This window comes from Myxocyprinus asiaticus, chromosome 22 (genome assembly GCF_019703515.2).
Source record: "Myxocyprinus asiaticus isolate MX2 ecotype Aquarium Trade chromosome 22, UBuf_Myxa_2, whole genome shotgun sequence".
Lineage (NCBI taxonomy): Eukaryota > Metazoa > Chordata > Actinopteri > Cypriniformes > Catostomidae > Myxocyprinus > Myxocyprinus asiaticus.
The window spans coordinates 3914181-3935000 of NC_059365.1; the positions used below are offsets into that span (position 1 = coordinate 3914181).

The window sequence follows — 20820 nt, forward strand, 5'->3', positions numbered from 1 at the left end:
TATACTGGTCACACTGTATATTTCGTGCTGTAGATTCAAAAGAATCGGCTCATAAGATTCATCCATTTGGGAATCGGACTATACTGGTCACACTGTATATTTCGTGCTGTTGATTCAAAAGAATCGGCTCATAAGATTCATTCGTTAGGGAATCGGACTATACTGGTCACACTGTATATTTCATGCTGTAGATTCAAAAGAATCGGCTCATAAGATTCATCCATTTGGGAATCGGACTGCTCTCGTTGTCCTGTATGTTTCATGCTGTAGATTCAAAAGAACTGGCTCATAAGATTAGTTCGTTTGGGATTCGGACTATACTGGTCACACTGTATATTTCGTGCTGTAGATCCAAAAGAATCGGCTCATAAGATTCATCCATTTGGGAATCGGACTGCTCTCGTTGTCCTGTATGTTTCATGCTGTAGATTCAAAAGAACTGGCTCATAAGATTAGTTCGTTTGGGATTCGGACTATACTGGTCACACTGTATATTTCGTGCTGTAGATCCAAAAGAAGCAGCTCATAAGATGAATTTGTTCAGAAATTGGACTTCACGCTATTGATTCAGTTAACAATGTCAGAGTATTTTAGTACAGCGCTCTGTCTGCATAGATGGAAAATGCATACATTTTCCGGTATTTTATTTTTTTATGGAACCAGTTCTGAATAAGAACCTGTTCTTAATTCTTTTATGTAAACCGTATTAATTTTCAACTGACGCAAAATATAATTTATCGTGTAATAATAGAAAAGTACAGTGGTGATACCATGGTACAATGATGGTATCACATCTTCCTGCCATGGTACTATATTACTATATGCATAAGTTCCTTGGAGTACTATGTACTGTAAATACCAAAGAATACCATAGTATTACCCATGCCCAAAAGACATTAATACCATGGCTCTTTTTGGTCATTTTTTTGGTAGTGTTTCAGGACTGTCTTTGTGTTCTTGCATGATTGCTAAATTATAAAGATTTACAAGGCATACATTTAATGAACGATGCAATATCCTCCACCCTCCACCTGGCCCTGACCCACCTAGAACACAAAAACTCATATGTCAGAATGCTGTTCATCGACTTCAGCTCAGCATTCAACACAATAATCCCACAACATCTCATCAGTAAGCTGAATCTGCTGGGCCTCTGTAACTGGATCCAGGACTTTCTAACTGGAAGACCTCAGTCAGTCCGGGTCGACAGCAACACCTCCAGTACTACCACACTGAGCACAGGTGCCCCTCAAAGCTGTGTGCTCAGTCTGCTGCTCTTCACACTGCTGACACAGTATTGCCAAGTCCAGCTCTAACCACATCAAGTCTGCGGATGACACAACTGTGCTAGGCCTAATGAGTAACAATGATGAAACAGTCTACAGAGAGGAAGTGGCACAACTGGCTGACTGGTGTAGTGCTAACAACCTGTCCCTCAACGTGGAGATGACAAAGGAGGTTGTGATGGACTTCAGGAGAAACTTCGTTGACTACCTCCCACTGACCATCGACGGCTCGTACGTGGAGCGAGTCAGCAGCATTCAATTCCTGGGGGTGCACATCACAGAGGAAACATCATGCCACATTCTGATGTTTGATGTGAACATTAACTGAAGCTCCTGACCCGTATCTGCATGATTTTATGCACTGCACTGCTGCCACACAATTGGCTGATTAGATAATTGCATGAATGATTGTTGGTGCCAGATGGGCTGTTTTGAGTATTTCTGTAACTGTAGATCTCCTGGGATTTTCACGCACAACAGCGGGTTGGCACTGTTTTGGTGGCACAAGGGGGACCTACACAATATTAGGCAGGTGGTTTTAATGTTGTGGCTGATCGGTGAATAGCGGAATGACAGTAAAGCTCAACTTGACTTAAACAAATATATATATATATATATATATATATATATATACTGTAATTGTGATTTGTCTTTTGGATCTGTCAGTTTGTAGCATACTTCAGTGTACAGTTCTGTCTTTTCCACAAACAGAAACCTCATTTATGTCTGCAGTTTCTTCCCCTTCAGCTGAACTTCCTGTTCTGACATTTATTTAAATACATTTTTCTTCCACCTACAGACTATCGGCAAGACTCATCGACAACAGCCTGTGGTTAGTGCTGATGTTTCTCTTTCAGTTGCTCATTTATACTAAAGCGATACTTTGGTTTATTGCTTTTATAAAACACCGGCAAAAGCAATATGATTAAAGACACCAATTTTAAATTTTAAACAGTTACATTTATTATTAATAATAATCAGTATAAACAATTCTTCTACCAAGTAATATAGCTCGATGTCCTAACTGTAGAATTTTGTGGTTGGGTATCAACGTAGTAACTTTGTGCATTTAATATAGATTAATGTAGTTCATCCTATCAGAATTTAAAATCGGACCTATCCATTTTATAATTTAGATTTTGAATGTCATAAATCTTTAAGTGTGTGATTTTTGTAAGATCATTAGTCAAATTCTGTATATTTGCATACTATATGCATGTGCTTTAATAGATTTCTTATAACTTTTTCATATGATTATGTAATTTAATAACATTAGCATACAATTAATAGATTTTCATATGCTGTATCTTGTTTATTTAATACACTATATTTGCATACAATTAATAGATTTGCATATGTCTTATTCATATCTGTTTATTTAATTCTCCTGTTTTTGCAGCCTCCTAAGCCTGATGACTTGGCTTTAATTTGTTTCACAAGTGGAACCACAGGTATGGTTTTTGTGTGTTTATGTGCATGTCTGTGTCCACATAGAATTTAGGCCACATTTGATTTGAAGTGTTATTATGGAAACAACATCTCTCTTTTCATAGGAAACCCTAAAGGAGCAATGCTTACTCATAAAAACATTGTGTCCAACACAGCTGCCTTCCTCAAAGTCACACAGGTAAATGCACTCTCAGAACAAATACTTGACCATCGAGAATCAATCACGGCATTCTGTGGTCAAATATGTTTATACAATGACCACTAAATTATAATTGAACGATTTCCTACATTATTTTGGTAGTTCCACGTCTTTTGTATCACTCCGAACAGTCTCTTCTCACATAATAAATAAATGTAGGGATGCACCGATATATCGGCTGCCAATATGTATCGCCCAGTTATTGACCAAATTAAAACCATCGTCATATCGGTAACAAGCATGAAAACGCAGATATGAAAAACCGGTGGTTGATTTATAATTAATTAGTTACACACTTTGTAAAAACTCTGTGAATTTAAATGCACATAATAATAGCCACAGTATTTAGGAAGGTTGGCACTCTTAAGAACATGTAATATTTAATTTTTATTATTTCTCGTTCTCACGTTAATACGGAAAAAATGGCATAAACTGACGTGACTTGTGAAAGCGACACTTACCTATAGGCTATATGATGAGGGAAACCATCCAAAACGTTTTAAAACCAGCAGACTTCTGAGATATCGAAAATTATGTATATTGGAAATAATTTATTTTTAGAAGAGTAAAAAAGCTTTTGTTCAGTGATCTGATGACAAAATAAGGTAAGTGGCAAAATATTGGTATCTGTATCTGCCTATAGTTTTTTTTCTTATGGTTTAAAACGGTATGGGTGGGGGCCTGGCTAGCTCAGCGAGTATTGACGCTGACTGCCACCCCGCGAGTTCGAATCCAGGGCGTGCCGAGTGACTCCAGCCAGGTCTCCTAAGCAACCAAATTGGCTGGTTGCTAGGGAGGGAAGAGTCACATGGGGTAACCTCCTCGTGGTCGCGATTAGGGGTTCTCGCTCTCAATGGGGTGTGTGGTAAGTTGTGCATGGATTGCGGAGAGTAGCATGAGCCTCCACATGCTGCGAGTCTCCGTGGTGTCATGCACAGCGAGCCACGTTATAAGATGCGCGGATTGACTGTCTCAGAAGCGGAGGCAACTGAGACTTGTCCTCCGCCACCCGGATTGAGATGAGTAACCGCGCCACCACGAGGACCTACTAAGTAGTGGGAATTGAGCATTCCAAATTGGGAGAAAAGGGGATTAAAAAAAAAAAATGGTGTAGGTACCAGCCAATATCGGCGGATCACTAAATAAATGCAATTAAAATATTGATTTGTGTTTAAATGATTTTATTTATTAGGTAAATAGTCGTGCAATCGACAGAAAAATTTATAATCAGTCTGTCATTATTGCAAAATAACCCCCTGTGTGATTTAAGTCCTGGTCACCCTGTCAGGGTCAAATTAGACTCTGTTGTTTGACATTTTGTCTTGTTTGGCTGTTGTCTTCCAGAGCAGTTGCCCCCTTGACCCTCAGGATGCACACATCTCTTACCTGCCGCTGGCACACATGTTTGAGAGAGTCGTACAGGTATGTGCAAGGATTGCTTTTATTTTGTGATTTGCCATTTTTGGGAAAAAAAAAATGTAAGCTAAAAAAGTGTTCTCAGCTTTGTTTTTATCTTGTAGCATATGATGAAGAATTTGCAATTGCAACAACAAACTCCATCAAATACTTACGGAGTAAACTTCATTTTAAAAGAATCCTATTTAGAGTCATATTTCTGTCTGTGTTGAGAAATTGCTTAAATGTGTTGTCTGTAAGCAACAATATTTCCACAATATTTTAACATCAATTCAATATCAATATTCATGTCGAAGTCAATTTTATTTGTATAGCGCATTTCACAACTTACAGTGTTTCAAAGCAGCTTAACAGAAAATTATGCATTAACAGAAAATGAAACTGTAGTGTCTGTAATGTCTTGGAATTATCATTGGTTGTGTTGATTGTGCCTTTGAAATAATAATAATAATAATAATAATAATAATAATAATAATAGTAAATCATTTTGTATTTTGACCCCAAGTGAGCAAGCCAAAGACGAATGATATTCAAAAATATTAATATTTTTATTCAGATTTATTTATAAATATTTTTTGTTTATTCACTGTATGTGTATAAAGTATTCCCCCTATTTGTATTTGCTTCACATTTGTTACATTTAGATAAATGTTACACGAGAGATTTGATTGTCAACTACTAGTTGTCAAGACTAAAATTTATTGTAATAAAATTGTTTAACATCATTGTACTTTTGCTGCTTAAGTTTCTTAGTATTCTGACATCAACAAAATGTATAGCCATTCTCTTTAACCACAAAACTTTTAAATACAGTTGTGCTCAAAAGTTTGCATACCCTGGCAGAAATTGTGAAATTTTGGCATTGATTTTGAAAATATGACAGATCATGCAAAACAATTTTTTATTCAAGGATAGTGATCATATGAAGCCATTTATTATCACATAGTTGTTTGGCTCCTTTTTAAATCATAATGATAACAGAAATCACCCAAATGGCCCTGATCAAAAGTTTACATTCCCTTGAATGTTTGGCCTTGTTACAGACACACAAGGTGACACACACACACACACACAACTGTGGCTTTTTAAATTGTAATTAGTGCTTGTGTATAAATAGTCAATGAGTTTGTTAGCTCTCACGTGGATGCACTGAGCAGGCTAGATACTGAGCCATGGGGAGCAGAAAAGAACTGTCAAAAGACCTGCGTAACAAGGTAATGAAACTTTATAAAGATGGAAAAGGATATAAAAAGATATCCAAAGCCTTGAAAATGCCAGTCAGTACTGTTCAATCACTTATTAAGAAGTGGAAAATTCGGGGATCTCTTGATACCAAGCCAAGGTCAGGTAGACCAAGAAAGATTTCAGCCACAACTGCCAGAAGAATTGTTCAGGATACAAAGAAAAACCCACAGGTAACCTCAGGAGAAATACAGGCTGCTCTGGAAAAAGACGGTGTGATTGTTTCAAAGAGCACAATACGACGATACTTGAACAAAAATGAGCTGCATGGTCGAGTTGCCAGAAAGAAGCCTTTACTGCGCCAATGCCACAAAAAAGTCTGGTTACAATATGCCCGACAACACCTTGACACGCCTCACAGCTTCTGGCACACTGTAATTTGGAGTGACGAGACCAAAATAGAGCTTTATGGTCACAACCATAAGCGCTATGTTTGGAGAGGGGTCAACAAGGCCTATAGTGAAAAGAATACCATCCCCACTGTGAAGCATGGTGTGGCTCACTGATGTTTTTGGGGTGTGTGAGCTCTAAAGGCACAGGGAATCTTGTGAAAATTGATGGCAAGATGAATGCAGCATGTTATCAGAAAATACTGGCAGACAATTTGCATTCTTCTGCACGAAAGCTGCACATGGGACACTCTTGGACTTTCCAGCACGACATTGACCCTAAGCACAAGGCCAAGTTGACCCTCCAGTGGTTACAGCAGAAAAAGGTGAAGGTTCTGGAGTGGCCATCACAGTCTCCTGACCTTAATATCATCGAGCCACTCTGGGGAGATCTCAAACATGCGGTTCATGCAAGACGACCAAAGACTTTGCATGACCTGGAGGCATTTTGCCAGGACGAATGGGCAGCTATACCACCTGCAAGAATTTGGGGCCTCATAGACAACTATTACAAAAGACTGCACGCTGTCATTGATGCTAAAGGGGGCAATACACAGTATTTAGAACTAAGGGTATGCAGACTTTTGAACAGGGGTCATTTCATTTTTTTCTTTGTTGCCATGTTTTGTTTTATGATTGTGTCATTCTGTTATAACCTACAGTTGAATATGAATCCCATAAGAAATAAAGGAAATGTGTTTTGCCTGCTCACTCATGTTTTCTTTAAAAATGGTACATATATTACCAATTCTCCAAGGGTATGCAAACTTTTGAGCGCAACTGTAAGTCAAAATCTTTGATTTATTCCTTTCTGTGAATCAGATCATGCAATATTTATTTCAAATAAAGTACCTAAAAAGAAAATATAAATGTAATATAGTAATGAGGTCTGTTGTGTACATCGTCCTTAGGAAAACCCTTGTAACACTATGTAACACAGTTTTTGTTCCTGGGTAGTAAGTGTTATTTCCTAATTGCTTATGCCTCAAAAGTATAGAAAATTATTCCCCACAAATTTAGCTTTTGTGACCAGGACAGTGATATTTTGAAATGTACCTATTTCCAATGTGAAAATGGGCAAATTTGTGTCTTTTTGTTCACATAAAGTGTATTAACATATATTTATACTAAAGTAATACAAAAATGACTACAAAAGATTTAGAAGTGAGTTGTTTTTCGAGATTTATGATTATACTGTAAATCACTTTCATGAATCAGCCCCCAAATGTAGTCTCCCATCATGTTCTCGTTATACTGTCGTTCAAAGTCCAGTATATCCTGATGGAAGCGCTCGCCTTGCTCCTCCGAGTACGCTCCCATGTTCTCCTTGAATTTATCAAGATGAGTATCAAGGATATGGACTTTGAGGGACATCCTACAGCCCATTATGCCATAGTTCTTCACCAGAGTCTCAACAAGCTCCACATAGTTTTCGGCCTTGTGAATGCCCAGGAAGCCCCGAACCACTGCGACAAAGCTGTTCCAAGCCGCTTTCTCCTTCCTAGTGAGCTTCTTGGGGAATTCATTGCACTCCAGGATTTCTTTATCTGTGGCCTGATGAAGACACCGGCTTTGACCTTTGCCTCAGACAGCTTAGGGAAGAAGTCTTGAAGGTACTTGAAGGCTGCTGACTCCTTATCTAGAGCTCTGACAAATTGTTTCATAAGGCCCAGTTTGATGTGCAGTGGTGGCATCAGCACCTTCCGGGGGTCCACCAGTGGCTCCCACTTGACGTTGTTCCTCCCCACAGAGAACTCGGTCTGCTGTGGCCAGTCCCGCCTGTGGTAGTGCGCCTTGGTGTCCCTGCTGTCCCAAAGGCGTCCCAAAAAAAACATTTTAAAATTAACACATTTTATAACTTAAAATTCCGAGCAACAAATGTCCATCTTACCTTCCAGAGTTTTTTTGCAGTGCTCGCAGGTGAAATGAGGTGCCCAAGATTTATCTTGATCCCCGACAGGCATGCCGAAATATGCCTTGTAGGCCTCAAACATCTTAGCAGATGCTTCCACGGAGTACTTTTTCACTCTTGTCTTGATAAATTGGCCGCAGACATAGCAAAATGCATCTGTTGGATGCTTGCAGCCTCTTGATGCCATCTCAGAAAAATGCAGATATGTATCCACTTAGGCAGCTGGAACTAAACTGAACTGGTGGGCTTAAGGCCCCTGTATTTATACTACTATTTATATTACTGGAAAGTTCTAGAAAGTTCTAGAAGTTACTCCAAGTTTACTCAGCATTGAATCTATCTGGAATGTTCTGGAAAATAGGTTAATTTAAAAATATCACTGTCCTGGTCACAAAAGCAAAGTTTGTGGGGCATAATAGCCATTTTCTATACTTTTGAGGCATAAGCAATTAGGAAATAACACTTACTACCCAGGAACCAATAAAAACATAGGCAATAATATGGAATATATAATGGATTGCCACTAAAGCCAGTTTTTGTTTTGCCTTATCAATGCTTTACTCATCTGCCACAATATTGTATTACATTTTAATTATCTGAATTATTATATTTATTGTATATATTATATTTATATATTTAATATGATTATTTATAATTGTTTAATCATAATATATAATGCATTTTTTGTCTGTCTTGACAAATATTAATATGAGATTAATTTGATTAATCAGCATATCATGTAATTAATTCGTAATTGATTGACAGCCCTATTAGAAACAGTTGTTGTGTGAACTGTTTTCATTATAGTTAGTGTTGTAATGAACATTTGCCATTTAAAGAACGTGAAATCGCTCTTAGCTTTCTTAAAAATCAACATGAAATGGTCTAATTATGAATGATTCATCAGTGCATGTTGTTACAAATTTTAAAAAAAATGTCCACCCTTTTTTTCCATTTGTAGTAACAAGGTCTGTTTTGTTTTTTTTTTTTTTTTTTTTTTGCAAGAAAAGTGGATTTAAAAACAAAATGCATGCATTACAATGTGTTTTCACCTTCTCAGGGTGTGACTCTGTTACACGGCGCACGTATCGGATACTTCCAGGGTGACATTCGGGCTTTGATGGACGACCTCACAACTTTGAAGCCCACCATATTCCCTGTCGTTCCTCGTTTGCTGAACCGCATGTATGATAAGGTCGGCAAAAGCATTTTACACATTAACAGTCAAAACTCTGGACACTCTTGAATGAATTTGTTTCTCATGACCTTTAACAGACAAAAAGTGGCTACTTTGAAAAAGCTCAAATATACAGTATGGTATTTTTTATTTTTTTTGGTCGCTACATAATTACCATACTTCCATTTGTGTTATTTCACATTATTTATTATTTCTATTATTTTTATATGTGGTAAAGAATAAAAGCTGATAGTGTGTGTATGTGTGAGACCTAACAACCCAGTGCAAAGACTGGATAAGTCATTGAGCTTTATTATGAAAAGTTCCATATCAGAATCAACTGTGAACTTTGACATCAAATGTGTTTTTCCTCTTGTATTGTTTGTTTGCTTTTAGAGTCTGTAGTTTAGTAGTAATGTAGTAAAAACTCTTGCAGATCTACGGACAGGCCAACGGTCGTCTGAAGAGATGGATCTTGGAGTTTGCGTTCAGGAGGAAAGAGGCAGAAATGATGAGGGGAATCATGAGAAGAGACAGTCTGTGGGACAAAATCATCTTCAAGAAAGTCCAGGTGATGTCTCTGATTATTATCACTTTAAAGTGTCAAATATTGAAGTATTTTTATGTTCTATTAATTTCTAGCTGTCTTTTCTCTTTATCACTTTGTATGCAATCAATCTAAAATCAGAAACTAGGGCTGTCGATTTAATGTGTTAAGCGCGATTAATTATATAAAAAATGACGTGTTAAAAAATTAATGCAATTAATCATGCCCCCGGACCGTAATAGGAATATTTCTACCATTGTAGCAGTTCAAGCTTGAAGTACTAAATTTTTTCAACAGGGGGCAGTGGGCTTGGGATTGATGCCTTTTTCACTCATCCATAATCGGAAGATTTTGCAGATGATTATCAGTATACCGTACAGTGCATCCGGAAAGTATTCACAGCGCTTCACTTTTTCCACATTTTGTTATGTTACAGCCTTATTCCAAAATGGATTAAATTCATTATTTTCCTCAATTCTACAAACCATACCCCATAATGACAACGTGAAAGAAGTTTGTTTGAAATCTTTGCAAATTTATTTAAAAAAAAAAAATCGAAAAAAAAAAAAAAAAATCACATGTACATGAGTATTCCCAGCTTTTGCTCAATACTTTGTTGAAGCACCTTTGGCACCAATTACAGCCTCAAGTCTTTTTGAGTATGATGCTACAAGCTTGACACACCTATTTTGGGCAGTTTCTCCCATTCTTCTTTGCAGGACCTCTCAAGCTCCATCAGGTTGGATGGGGAGCATCGGTGCACAGCCATTTTCAGATCTCTCCAGAGACGTTCAATCGGGTTCAAGTCTGGGCTCTGGCTGGGTCACTCAAGGACATTCACAGAGTTGTCCCGGAGCCACTCCTTTGTTATCTTGGCTGTGTGCTTAGGGTCGTTATCCTGTTGGAAGATGAACCTTCGCCCCAGTCTGAGGTCCAGAGCGCTCTGGAGCAGGTTTTCATCAAGGATGTCTCTGTACATTGCTGCATTCATCTTTCCCTCAATCCTGACTAGTCTCCCAGTTCCTGCCACTGAAAAACATCCCCACAGCATGATGCTGCCACCACCATGCTTCACTGTAGGGATGGTATTGGCCAGGTGATGAGCGGTGCCTGGTTTCCTCCAGACATGACGCTTGCCATTCAGGCCAAAGAGTTCAATCTTTGTTTCTCATGGTCTGAGAGTCCTTCAGGTGCCTTTTGGCAAACTCCAGGCAGGCTGTCATGTGCCTTTTACTGAGGAGTGGCTTCCGTCTGGCCACTCTACCATACAGGCCTGATTGGTGGCGTGCTGCAGAGATGGTTGTTTTTCTGGAAGGTTCTCCTCTCTCCACAGAGAAATGCTGGAGCTCTGTCAGAGTGAGCATCGGGTTCTTGGTCACCTCCCTGACTAAGGCCCTTCTCCCCCGATCGCTCAGTTTGGCCAGGCGGCCAGCTCTAGGAAGAGTCCTGGTGGTTCCAAACTTCTTCCATTTACGGATGATGGAGGCCACTGTGCTCATTGGGACCTTCAATGCTGCAGAAATTTTTCTGTACCCTTCCCCAGATCTGTGCCTCGATACAATCCTGTCTCGGAGGTCTACAGACAATTCCTTGGACATCATGGCTTGGTTTGTGCTCTGACATGCACTGTTAACTGTGGGACCTTATATAGACAGGTGTGTGCCTTTCCAAATCATGTCCAATCAACTGAATTTACCACAGGTGGGCTCCAATCAAGTTGTAGAAACATCTCAAGGATGATCAGTGGAAACAGGATGCACCTGAGCTCAATTTTGAGTGTCATGGCAAAGGTTGTGAATACTTATGTACGTGTGTGTTTTTTTTTTATTTTTTTTTTTTATAAATTTGCAGATTTCAAACAAACTTCTTTCATGTTGTCATTATGGGGTATTGTTTGTAGAATTTTGAGGAAAATGAATTTAATCCATTTTGGAATAAGGCTGTAACATAACAAAATGTGGAAAAAGTGAAGCGCTGTGAATACTTTCCGGATGCACTGTATATATCGGATTTTTTTTCAGATGTAAATAGGGCTACCCATTGCACAGTAGTCTTTGTGCTTTCAAACACATTTCTCAACAGAACTTTGGTAAAATGTGAGCAGCAGTGTAAATTAAAGGGGGTTGCACACCAGACGTGTCTGTCAGACGAGAAGGCGCATTCTAAAATTTGAAATAATTTTCTATGAATGTACATACACAGCGCGAGGTCGCTGTCTTTGGAGGCTGCGCAAAAATCTGCAGCACCACAGAGTGCATCTCGCATAGTTTTCCATAAAAGTCAACTGAAATCATAATCAAAAAACAAAGGTCAAATTTACACTAGCCATCAGTGGATGATATATTGTGTATATGCATCTTTCATATAGCCTACACAATGTATTTTCAGTTACAAGTATGTCGTTTTGTGGTTTGACAGCTTGAATGAAACCCCTTCAAAGACACATAGAGAAATTGCATAATATTTTTTTTTTAATCGTTCAGTTTGCGCAGTTAAACCAATTTCATACACTAGCCTGCAAACTCATGAACGTCACTTTCATTCTTGAAGTTGTAGAAAAACCTTTGTCTGCATGCATCCTGTGCAAGGACCTCTAAAATACCCGTCTTATGTTGTGAAACCTGTGCCTTGCGACCCGTTTCAGTAAATGTACCACTCCCTTGTGGTCTTCCAACGCTATTATGCCAGACGTTCAGCAGAAGCCAAACTGAGTTGGAAAGCACACAAATTGGGCTAATGTTAAAATACAGTATATCGATAAAATAATGTGCCGATCAATAATATCAATGACATATCTAGGGGGCAGTAAGCAAAACTCATGCTGTATAGGCAACAAAACTACACTTGCATGCAGCACAAGATGGTCGTGTCTGGAAGGTTACCTAAAGTCTTGTGAGAGGCGAATGCAACGTTCAAATGATGCTTTCTGCCTGTCAATCATTTTGCATGGTCTCATTGTATTGTAGTTGCAGAGAATTATTGAGGCATAATGCCATTTTAATGCCATGTTGTTCATAACAGTTGTCAGTTGAGGGCGCTATTTTGCTACTTCTGTTTTTGACAACCTTTTCTGCTCATGCTGGTCTCAGTAAAGCTCATTTGGGATCTTTGTAGTGCTGTGTTTTGGAAAAAGGGGGAGTGGCTAATCCAACGGCTCAGCTTGTGGAAATTCTAGAATGGCTAAAATCGCTTCCAGCACCTTTAATTATCTGAATTATTATATTTAGTGCATATAGTATATTTATAATTATTTAAATATTATTTATTTTTAATTATGCAATCATTAAATATTAAATAGTTTTTTTGGGGGGTGGCAGGCTTTCTTGTGAATATGTGATTAATTTGGAAATACTTTACAGAAGTCAAATGGATTGCTTTATGTTTCTAGTGCTTGATTTCATCTGTGAAAAAAATGAACAAATAATATCTTAGTCTAACATGTTTTACTTGACATGATACAATCAGATCCCAATGGATAAAATCAAGTCCCAGTTTAAAAAATATGTCCTCATGGATGTTAAATGTGTTTTGCCATTTAATTTCATGATGTGTAACTGAAGTCTCTGCTGCCCCCTTCAGGCCAGTGTTGGTGGTCGCGTTCGGATGATGGTCACTGGAGCTGCACCCATTTCAGCACCTGTTCTCACCTTCCTAAGAGCTGCACTGGGCTGTCAGGTGAGAGTCTGTCACTTAGAGAAGATTCTAACGATTGCAATTTAATTATAAGGAAGATTCTGTCAATTATACACACATGCACTGATACTGTTGAAGTGAATACGTTCTCCTTTCAGTTTTATGAAGGTTACGGACAGACAGAATGCACCGCGGGCAGCACAGTTACAGTACCAGGAGACTGGACGGCAGGTAACACACACACACACACACAAACACACACACACGTGCACTCACACAGACTTGTTTATGTCAATTGTTTTTCCATGTTTGTTTGTTTCATTGCAGGTCATGTTGGTGCTCCTCTACCCTGTAATGACATCAAGCTAGTAGATGTGGGAGAGATGAACTACTACGCCACTAATGGAGAGGGAGAGGTGTGTGGTGTGTGTGTGTGTGTGTTTGTGTGTGTGTGTGTTATAAGCCTTACGTTTACATGTATGTGGTCTTTCGCACATTTGACTGGCTCTGTTATTTGTTTTTGTTAGGTGTGTGTGCGGGGTCCTAATGTTTTTAAGGGTTATCTGAAGGATCCAGAGAAGACACAGGAAGCTCTTGATAAAGATGGCTGGGTTCATACAGGAGACATCGGCAGGTGGCTAGCAGTAAGACCTGTGACTTCATAAAAATCATCACTATTAAAAATAAAAAATTGAAAATTTAGTTCAATTTAGGAACTATTTTAACTTATCTGTTTCTCTGCAACAATGATGCAGACAAAAAGGTGGTATGCATTACTTTCCAACCTGCTTAAAGAATATTCTAGGTTCAATTCAAGTTAATTTTGACTCGTCCGTCCTTTTCTTTAAAAAAAAAAAGCACAAATGGAGGTAGATTTTTGGAGGGTTTAAATGCAGAAATGTGAAGCTTATAATTTTATAAAAGCACTTGCTTTCATTCTTCTGTTTAAACTCGTGTATTATTTGAGCTGTAAAGTTGATTAAATTGTTGATTTAAAAAAATATTTTTTTTTTTACGGATTTGCCCCATTCACTTCCACTGTAAGTGCCTCTCTGTAACCTCTTTTTTTTATTTATTTATTTATTTATTTATTTTTTAAAGAAAAGTAGTCTAAATTATTATTTTTTTTATATAGTTTTATTATCTTCGCTGAGGTCCACTGATAATGCTAGTAAAGTTTTTTTATTTTTTTTTATTTTTTATTTTTATTTTTTTTTTGCATTAAAACAGTCATAATTTAGTAATATATGATCATTTTCCACCCTGTTTCTGGCCCTCTGTCTGAAACACTCAGTTCTTTAAAACTTCAACGTAAATATTCACTGTTATGATTGGCTAAAATCGTGCAGCCACTCGAATAGAGCCATTTCTGAAACTCAATCTGAAGAGAATGAACAAGCTCCACAAGATTATAAAACAATTAAGGGGTTACACATAACGCACATCCAACACATTTCATCTGAATATATTAAACTGTTCATCTCAATCACAACTGTTAACACACCCTGTCTACACCGGATGAGAGAGCCGTGTCAAAAGCAATAGAACCCATTATAATCAGTGATGCTGTCTACCATGGTAGCGTCTGTAGCGGCGCATCGTGTCAACAGTAAACGGATGTCCCATGGCGATACTACTACCAACAACACAACTAAGTGGTTGCGAAAGTTTGTGTCGATGCACCCGGTGTAGACAGCCTCAAGCCGTTGCACCGCGTTGCGTCAACAGATGCGCCCGGTGTAAACGGTGTCAGCACCATAAACTATCATTACATTTGAAATATTCATGAATGGAACTTTTTACTTACTGATTTGCATTGGGTCCAAGTGTTTTTAACTGCCCCATCCTTCAAAAACAGTTCCTTTGCAAAGCTTGAATCATTTTTATGACGGTTCACAAGCAATCCACATTGATATGAGTCGAAGGGTTATCCACATCCAGTTTCCAGTATCATCCTGCACTGAAATGCACATCACCGGAAACGCATCTAAACAGTCAAAGATGTGCATCCAGCATGTGTTTTCATACACCAACAACAGATTGGCAAAAAGAGGCAAGAGGCAGCAGCTGAATGACAGAGAGTGGATTCTCCTCTTCAGGGTTGTAACTTGACACTGCGTCTTTTAAAAGTGACTCAAGATATGTATCAATCAAAGACGTCTGTCTGTGCATGTTTAAATACAAAATAATTGAAAATAGTCCAGATTGGTTCTCTTTGGTGTTAAGGAATAGTGAGGCCACAGTAGTCCTTGTTTGTCCTCTCTGTTTACGAACTGAGGCACTAGTGGGCGGGGCCAAGGGTGCAATGATTTTAAGTAGGTGTTAATGTTTTTGAGCTGTAGAGGCGGTCATGAATTAATGAGCCCCCAAATGACGTAGGGTTGTCGTGGAAGTAGAGAATGAGGCGTTTTTGCAGCTTGGGTTTTTAGTGCCATTGTGCACTAATCAATAATTTATGCGTTTTCAATACGGGCCAAGTACAAAATGAGGGTGCAGCTTTTTAAGACAGTAGGATAGTTAATGGCATTTGGTGTCAAAAATCACTGGTATGCGATCATTCTACGTATATGTATTTAATAAAATCAGTTAATTCATATATTTTTGGGCATATAATATACAGTACATTTACATGGTTTATACAGAGGCCTAAAAGTATTTGGACACTTAATTCACACTTAAAAACTGTATGAATATTGTTGCGTTAGATAACAAAAAAATCAAACCAAAATATATCAGTGGCATTTATTTTAAATAAAGATGGCACAAACTCACTTTTCAAGCTAATGATAAAAAATAGATGTACTATTCAAAATTAAGGCAAAATGTTTTTTGGACACCTAGTATGTCGCGTTGGATTCGCTTTGCTTTGGATAAAAGTGCCTAAAAAAATAATAATAATAATTTCCAGCATGATTTGTTTTGAAGATGCTACATGGTTTGATATTTTCAAATGCAATGACATTTATAGATTTTTAAGTGTGACTTACTGTAAGTCAATCCTGTTTAACAACTCAAGTTACTGTCATCTCTGATTTACTTTGAGTAAACTTTGAGTTGATATTAACCTCCTTTCTCTCTGCAGAATGGCTCTCTGAAGATCGTGGACCGTAAGAAGCACATTTTTAAGCTGGCTCAGGGAGAATACGTCGCTCCTGAGAAGATTGAGAACATTTACATCAGGAGTGAAGCTGTAGCTCAGGCTTTCGTTCATGGAGACAGTCTACAGGTGAGGAATAAGAGAGAAAACATTGCTCCGATAAAGAGATTAAGGCAAACATAAGAGGTATACACTGATATGGTTTTCTTTCTCTCTGTGTCAAGGCGTGTCTGGTTGCCATCATAGTTCCTGACCCAGACTTCCTCCCCGGCTGGGCCAAGAAGAGAGGTATAGAGGGGACCTATGAAGAACTGTGTAAAAATAAGGTAACGACAGATCTTGCATCAGCTATTTTCATTTATATTCTTATGCCGAAAATGAGACAAAACTGACATTTTGTTTTTGTTTCTCAGGATGTAAAGAAAGCCATTCTGGAGGACATTTTAAAATTGGGTAAAGAAAGTGGACTGAAGTCTTTTGAACAGGTAAGAGTTAACTTTTAATCATGTCTTGCTTCATTCAGGGCATTCAGAGCATTGCTCTGACAGATTCTACAAATCTAAATTATTCTGAGCCCGACTGCGGGGGGAAAAAGCAGATGTCAAAATATTAATAACTACAGTCTTGACCAACACAAAATAGGTATCATTTGAAAGCTTAGAAGCTCTTCTTTACAATGCATTAAGGCATTATGACCAAAACTGAACAAGTGCTTTGAAATTTGCAGACAAAAAGTGTTCCGTTTTGATTAATTTATATAAAAATTCCTCTGTACATATTATTGCAATCAATAAAAACATCAAACTCATCAAATAGTCATGTGTCATATGTTGTTGGAAAGCTCTCAAAGAGTAGAATACATCCAGTCTATTTGTTTCTCACAGACAAAAATATAGTGAGTAATAGCTAAGTATATGTCAATGACAATTATGTTGGTGTTGCTTATATGCCACGTTTTCACTTATAACTAAAGAAAAAATAAATGTAACATAAACTATCACATACCATTACTTAGAGGATGTGATTATCTTTCAAACGAGCCCACACACAAGGTAATCGGATGCAAAGATCATTAGATAATCCACACAAAGCACAATTTTACATATAGCCACCAGGAGATGGCGCCAAATACATGACACAGATTCAATGATGACTCAAATGACACAGAATGAAACTCATTCTGTGAAATCTCATTACTAAAATCATGTCTGCATGCTATAAACCTTTAGTCATTGTTGTGTTTGCGTGTGTAATTAGTTCTTATGTACAATTACAATGTTTTATTTGTTTGGAGCAAGGTTATAATAGTTTTTATTTCTATTTCGTTTTAAAATTTTCACTCCAATTTAGTTTAGTTTTCATTTTGTTTGTTAGTTTTATTTTAGTTTTAGTTTTTATATCAAGTGATTACATATAGAATGGGAAAAACAGGCATTTGTGCAACATGGGTTGTATAGCTGGACAACCAAATGTACAGTTTGTAAATAACACTTGTAATATTAAAAATCTTCATTTTAATAAGTCCAACTGAATTTCATTACTGATATTACAGTTGAAGAAAACATTTTCACGTGTTGTGCAAAGAAATAGATCGGCTTCTTTCAGCTTGTTGATCATGCATTTTTATTTGGGCATTTCTAATTTTCGTTGGATGATGACAGAGTGCCAAGTGCATGAGTCGTTGTCATGGTAACCAGGTTTTGAGCAGATTGCTGCAAAACTAGAATGAAAGTATCGTCAAATAATCGTGCAATGCAATACAATATCTTCCCTTCCCTGCAATCAGTACCAGACACGATACCAAGAAGGACGTTTCTTAGGTTTCTTAGGATGAGTCTCAGAATGTATCAATCTATATCATTTTTTTTTTCTCTTTACAATGATACCAAACACTTGACCCTCATTTTTTCTGTCAGGTTATAAGACTTTAATTTTGAGTATGCCACTAAGCAAAGAAATCTTTAAAAACCCCTTCAGAGCTTTAAAGGGTTTTAAGGCTTAATACATTCCTAAACATTCTTATTTCTGAATGATGAAAAGTCTCCTCATACATTCAGATGTTTTTCCATCATCTTCTCTTTCAGGTCAAGGACATTGTTCTGTACACCGAGATGTTCTCCATCCAAAACGGCCTTCTGACACCCACCTTCAAAGCCAAACGTGCTGAACTTAGGAACCACTTTAGGGCACAAATTGATGAACTTTACTCCACCATCAAAATGTAAACACATTATTTCAGATCTGGCTTTTTTGACAACTTCAAGATCAGAACACTCACCCAAAGACTTTTAATGAGCTTGTTGTCAACTGACTAGGCATCAGTTTTTGTGCCTTCCATATCCTTTAGAAAAACATTATACAATATACCATAGATCAGTTCTGTTACTTGAAAGTTCATTTCTCAGTTATAATGAGCTTTAAATATTCCACCTCAGGGAGAATGTGTTGCCTTTTAAAAGAATAGTTGACCCAAAAATACAAATTCTTTCATCATTTACTCACCCTCGTGCCATCCCATATGTGTATGACTTTGTCTTCTGCTGAACACAAACGAAGATTTTCAGAAGAATATTTCAGCTCAAGTCTACAGGGTCCAAAACTTTGAAGCTCAAAGGCACATAAAGGCAGCATAAAAGTAATCAACTCGACTCCAGTGGTTTAATCCATATCTTCAGAAGTGATATGATAGGTGTGGGTGAGAAACGGATCAATATTTAAGCCCTTATTTCCAATAAATTCTTCTCCCTGCTCAGTAGGTGGCGACTTGCACGAAGAATGCGAATCAACAAAAACAAAAGAAGAATGTGAAAATGAAGACTGATAGTAAAAAAAGACTTAAATATTGATCTGTTTCTCATCCACACCTAGCATATCACTTCTGGAGACATGGATTAAACCACTGGAGTCTTATGAATTACTTTTATGCTGCCTTTATGTGCTTTTTGGAGCTTCAAAGTTTTGGACCCTGTTGACTTGCATTGTATGGACCTACAGAGCTGAGATATTCTTCTAAAAATCTTCGTTTGATGAGAGAATTTCATTTTTGGGTGAACTATTCCTTTAACTATTTAAAGAATAGGGAATAAGCCAAATATCCAAGAAGATAAAACCAAACAAAGACCTCAATAACAACCTAATGCGGTTGATGTGTATATAAGACAAACTTGCCAACATGCTTTACAAACCTCCATTTTTAAAACGTTTGTGACCATAAAATGGTCCATTATTGTGTATGTGTGTGTTTGTGGAATATTTTAGTCTCAGGGGAAAAAATGTGCCTTATTAATGGAAATCAACTGTGTTTGAGTTGCATTTATGAGGGAGGAAAACACAGCATACATGTATCATTTCACTCAACAAAGCTAATAACACTTTAGCTCATAATCCACATGATGGGAAAATACACAGTCACCACTAGATGGAAAGTGAGACATTTTTTTTTCTCAGGATGTTGTCTGGTTAGGTTAATTTGCTCAAATATTTACCTTCCTGGACACCTTTTTATCAGGAGCGAAATGGGGAAAAAGGAAATCGTTTTAGTTTTTACTTTGTGGAAAAACAGCCATTGTTGGTGTTAAACACAGACCAGTAAAGCCATTTTAAAGTGTGAACATATATAACCTTCATAAAGTATTTGTATACAGTAGACAACTGCTCTGCTCTTGTCATCTTTACTGTTTGTTGGCTTTAAATTAAAATGAGTGCTTAACTTTTGTTTATGTGAAGGCTCAGATAATATGACATATATCTGTTCATACAAGTGTAATATTAAATAGGTACGACATGTCTCGTATTACTATTCTGCAATTATCTGCATTTAAGGAAAGCGGTTTCCACATGTGTCCATATTATTTCATTAATATTTGGTGCTTCATATTCACAGTAATATTATGTTGTTTTTTTGCTAAGTTTGTTTTATTCAAGTGTTTGCTCTTCTGCAATATGATCTGTAGATAAGCAAAAGTCATAAACGTGTGTGTGTGTGTGTGTGTGTGTGTGTGTGTGTTACGAGCAAAACTCCATTCTTTAATCAGCTGTTGTCTGTAATACAAAGATTCTTGTAGAAATGGGAATATTTGTGTGAAATAACGTAATGTAGCTGACATTTCATTATGTTTTAAAGTTTCTTTGTGTTTGAGGTATATTTGAAAATGCTCAAATTTAAGACGTTCTATATGGTGCATACTTTTCAAAGATCAATGCAAAATGTAAATTTTTCCATGTAAGAGATGTACATGATTGATATTAAATATGATTTGTGGTTGATGAACAGTTTGGCGAGGTTGTTTGAAATGTTTTGCTTGTTCTGTGTTTTTGGTTTGGCTTTATGTTTTCAGAAAAGCTGAGATGTGTGTAAATGGCGTGGATTGTATACATTTATTTGTAAATTTGATTTGCATTCATTTGAAGTAACAAAACCAGATTATTTGTACACGGAGGCCCTTTGGTGTCACATGAAATTAGCAAATAGTA

General features: G+C 37.4%; 1 protein-coding gene across 2 annotated transcripts in view; it reads left to right on the forward strand.

Moving 5' to 3' along the window:
* LOC127413072 (long-chain-fatty-acid--CoA ligase 1-like) overlaps positions 1-20364 on the forward strand; it is a 41944-nt gene extending 21580 nt beyond the window's left edge. For both annotated transcript variants that reach the window (XM_051649914.1, XM_051649915.1), the window contains exons 8-21: positions 2086-2118; positions 2686-2737; positions 2840-2913; positions 4279-4356; positions 8954-9088; positions 9507-9641; positions 13197-13292; positions 13409-13481; positions 13578-13666; positions 13778-13894; positions 16333-16476; positions 16572-16673; positions 16761-16832; positions 18432-20364. In XM_051649914.1, coding sequence (XP_051505874.1) covers positions 2086-2118; positions 2686-2737; positions 2840-2913; positions 4279-4356; positions 8954-9088; positions 9507-9641; positions 13197-13292; positions 13409-13481; positions 13578-13666; positions 13778-13894; positions 16333-16476; positions 16572-16673; positions 16761-16832; positions 18432-18572 — 1341 coding nt within the window. In that variant the 3' untranslated portion in view covers positions 18573-20364. The remainder of the gene's footprint in view (positions 1-2085; positions 2119-2685; positions 2738-2839; positions 2914-4278; positions 4357-8953; positions 9089-9506; positions 9642-13196; positions 13293-13408; positions 13482-13577; positions 13667-13777; positions 13895-16332; positions 16477-16571; positions 16674-16760; positions 16833-18431) is intronic.
* Positions 20365-20820: the final 456 nt, after the last annotated feature.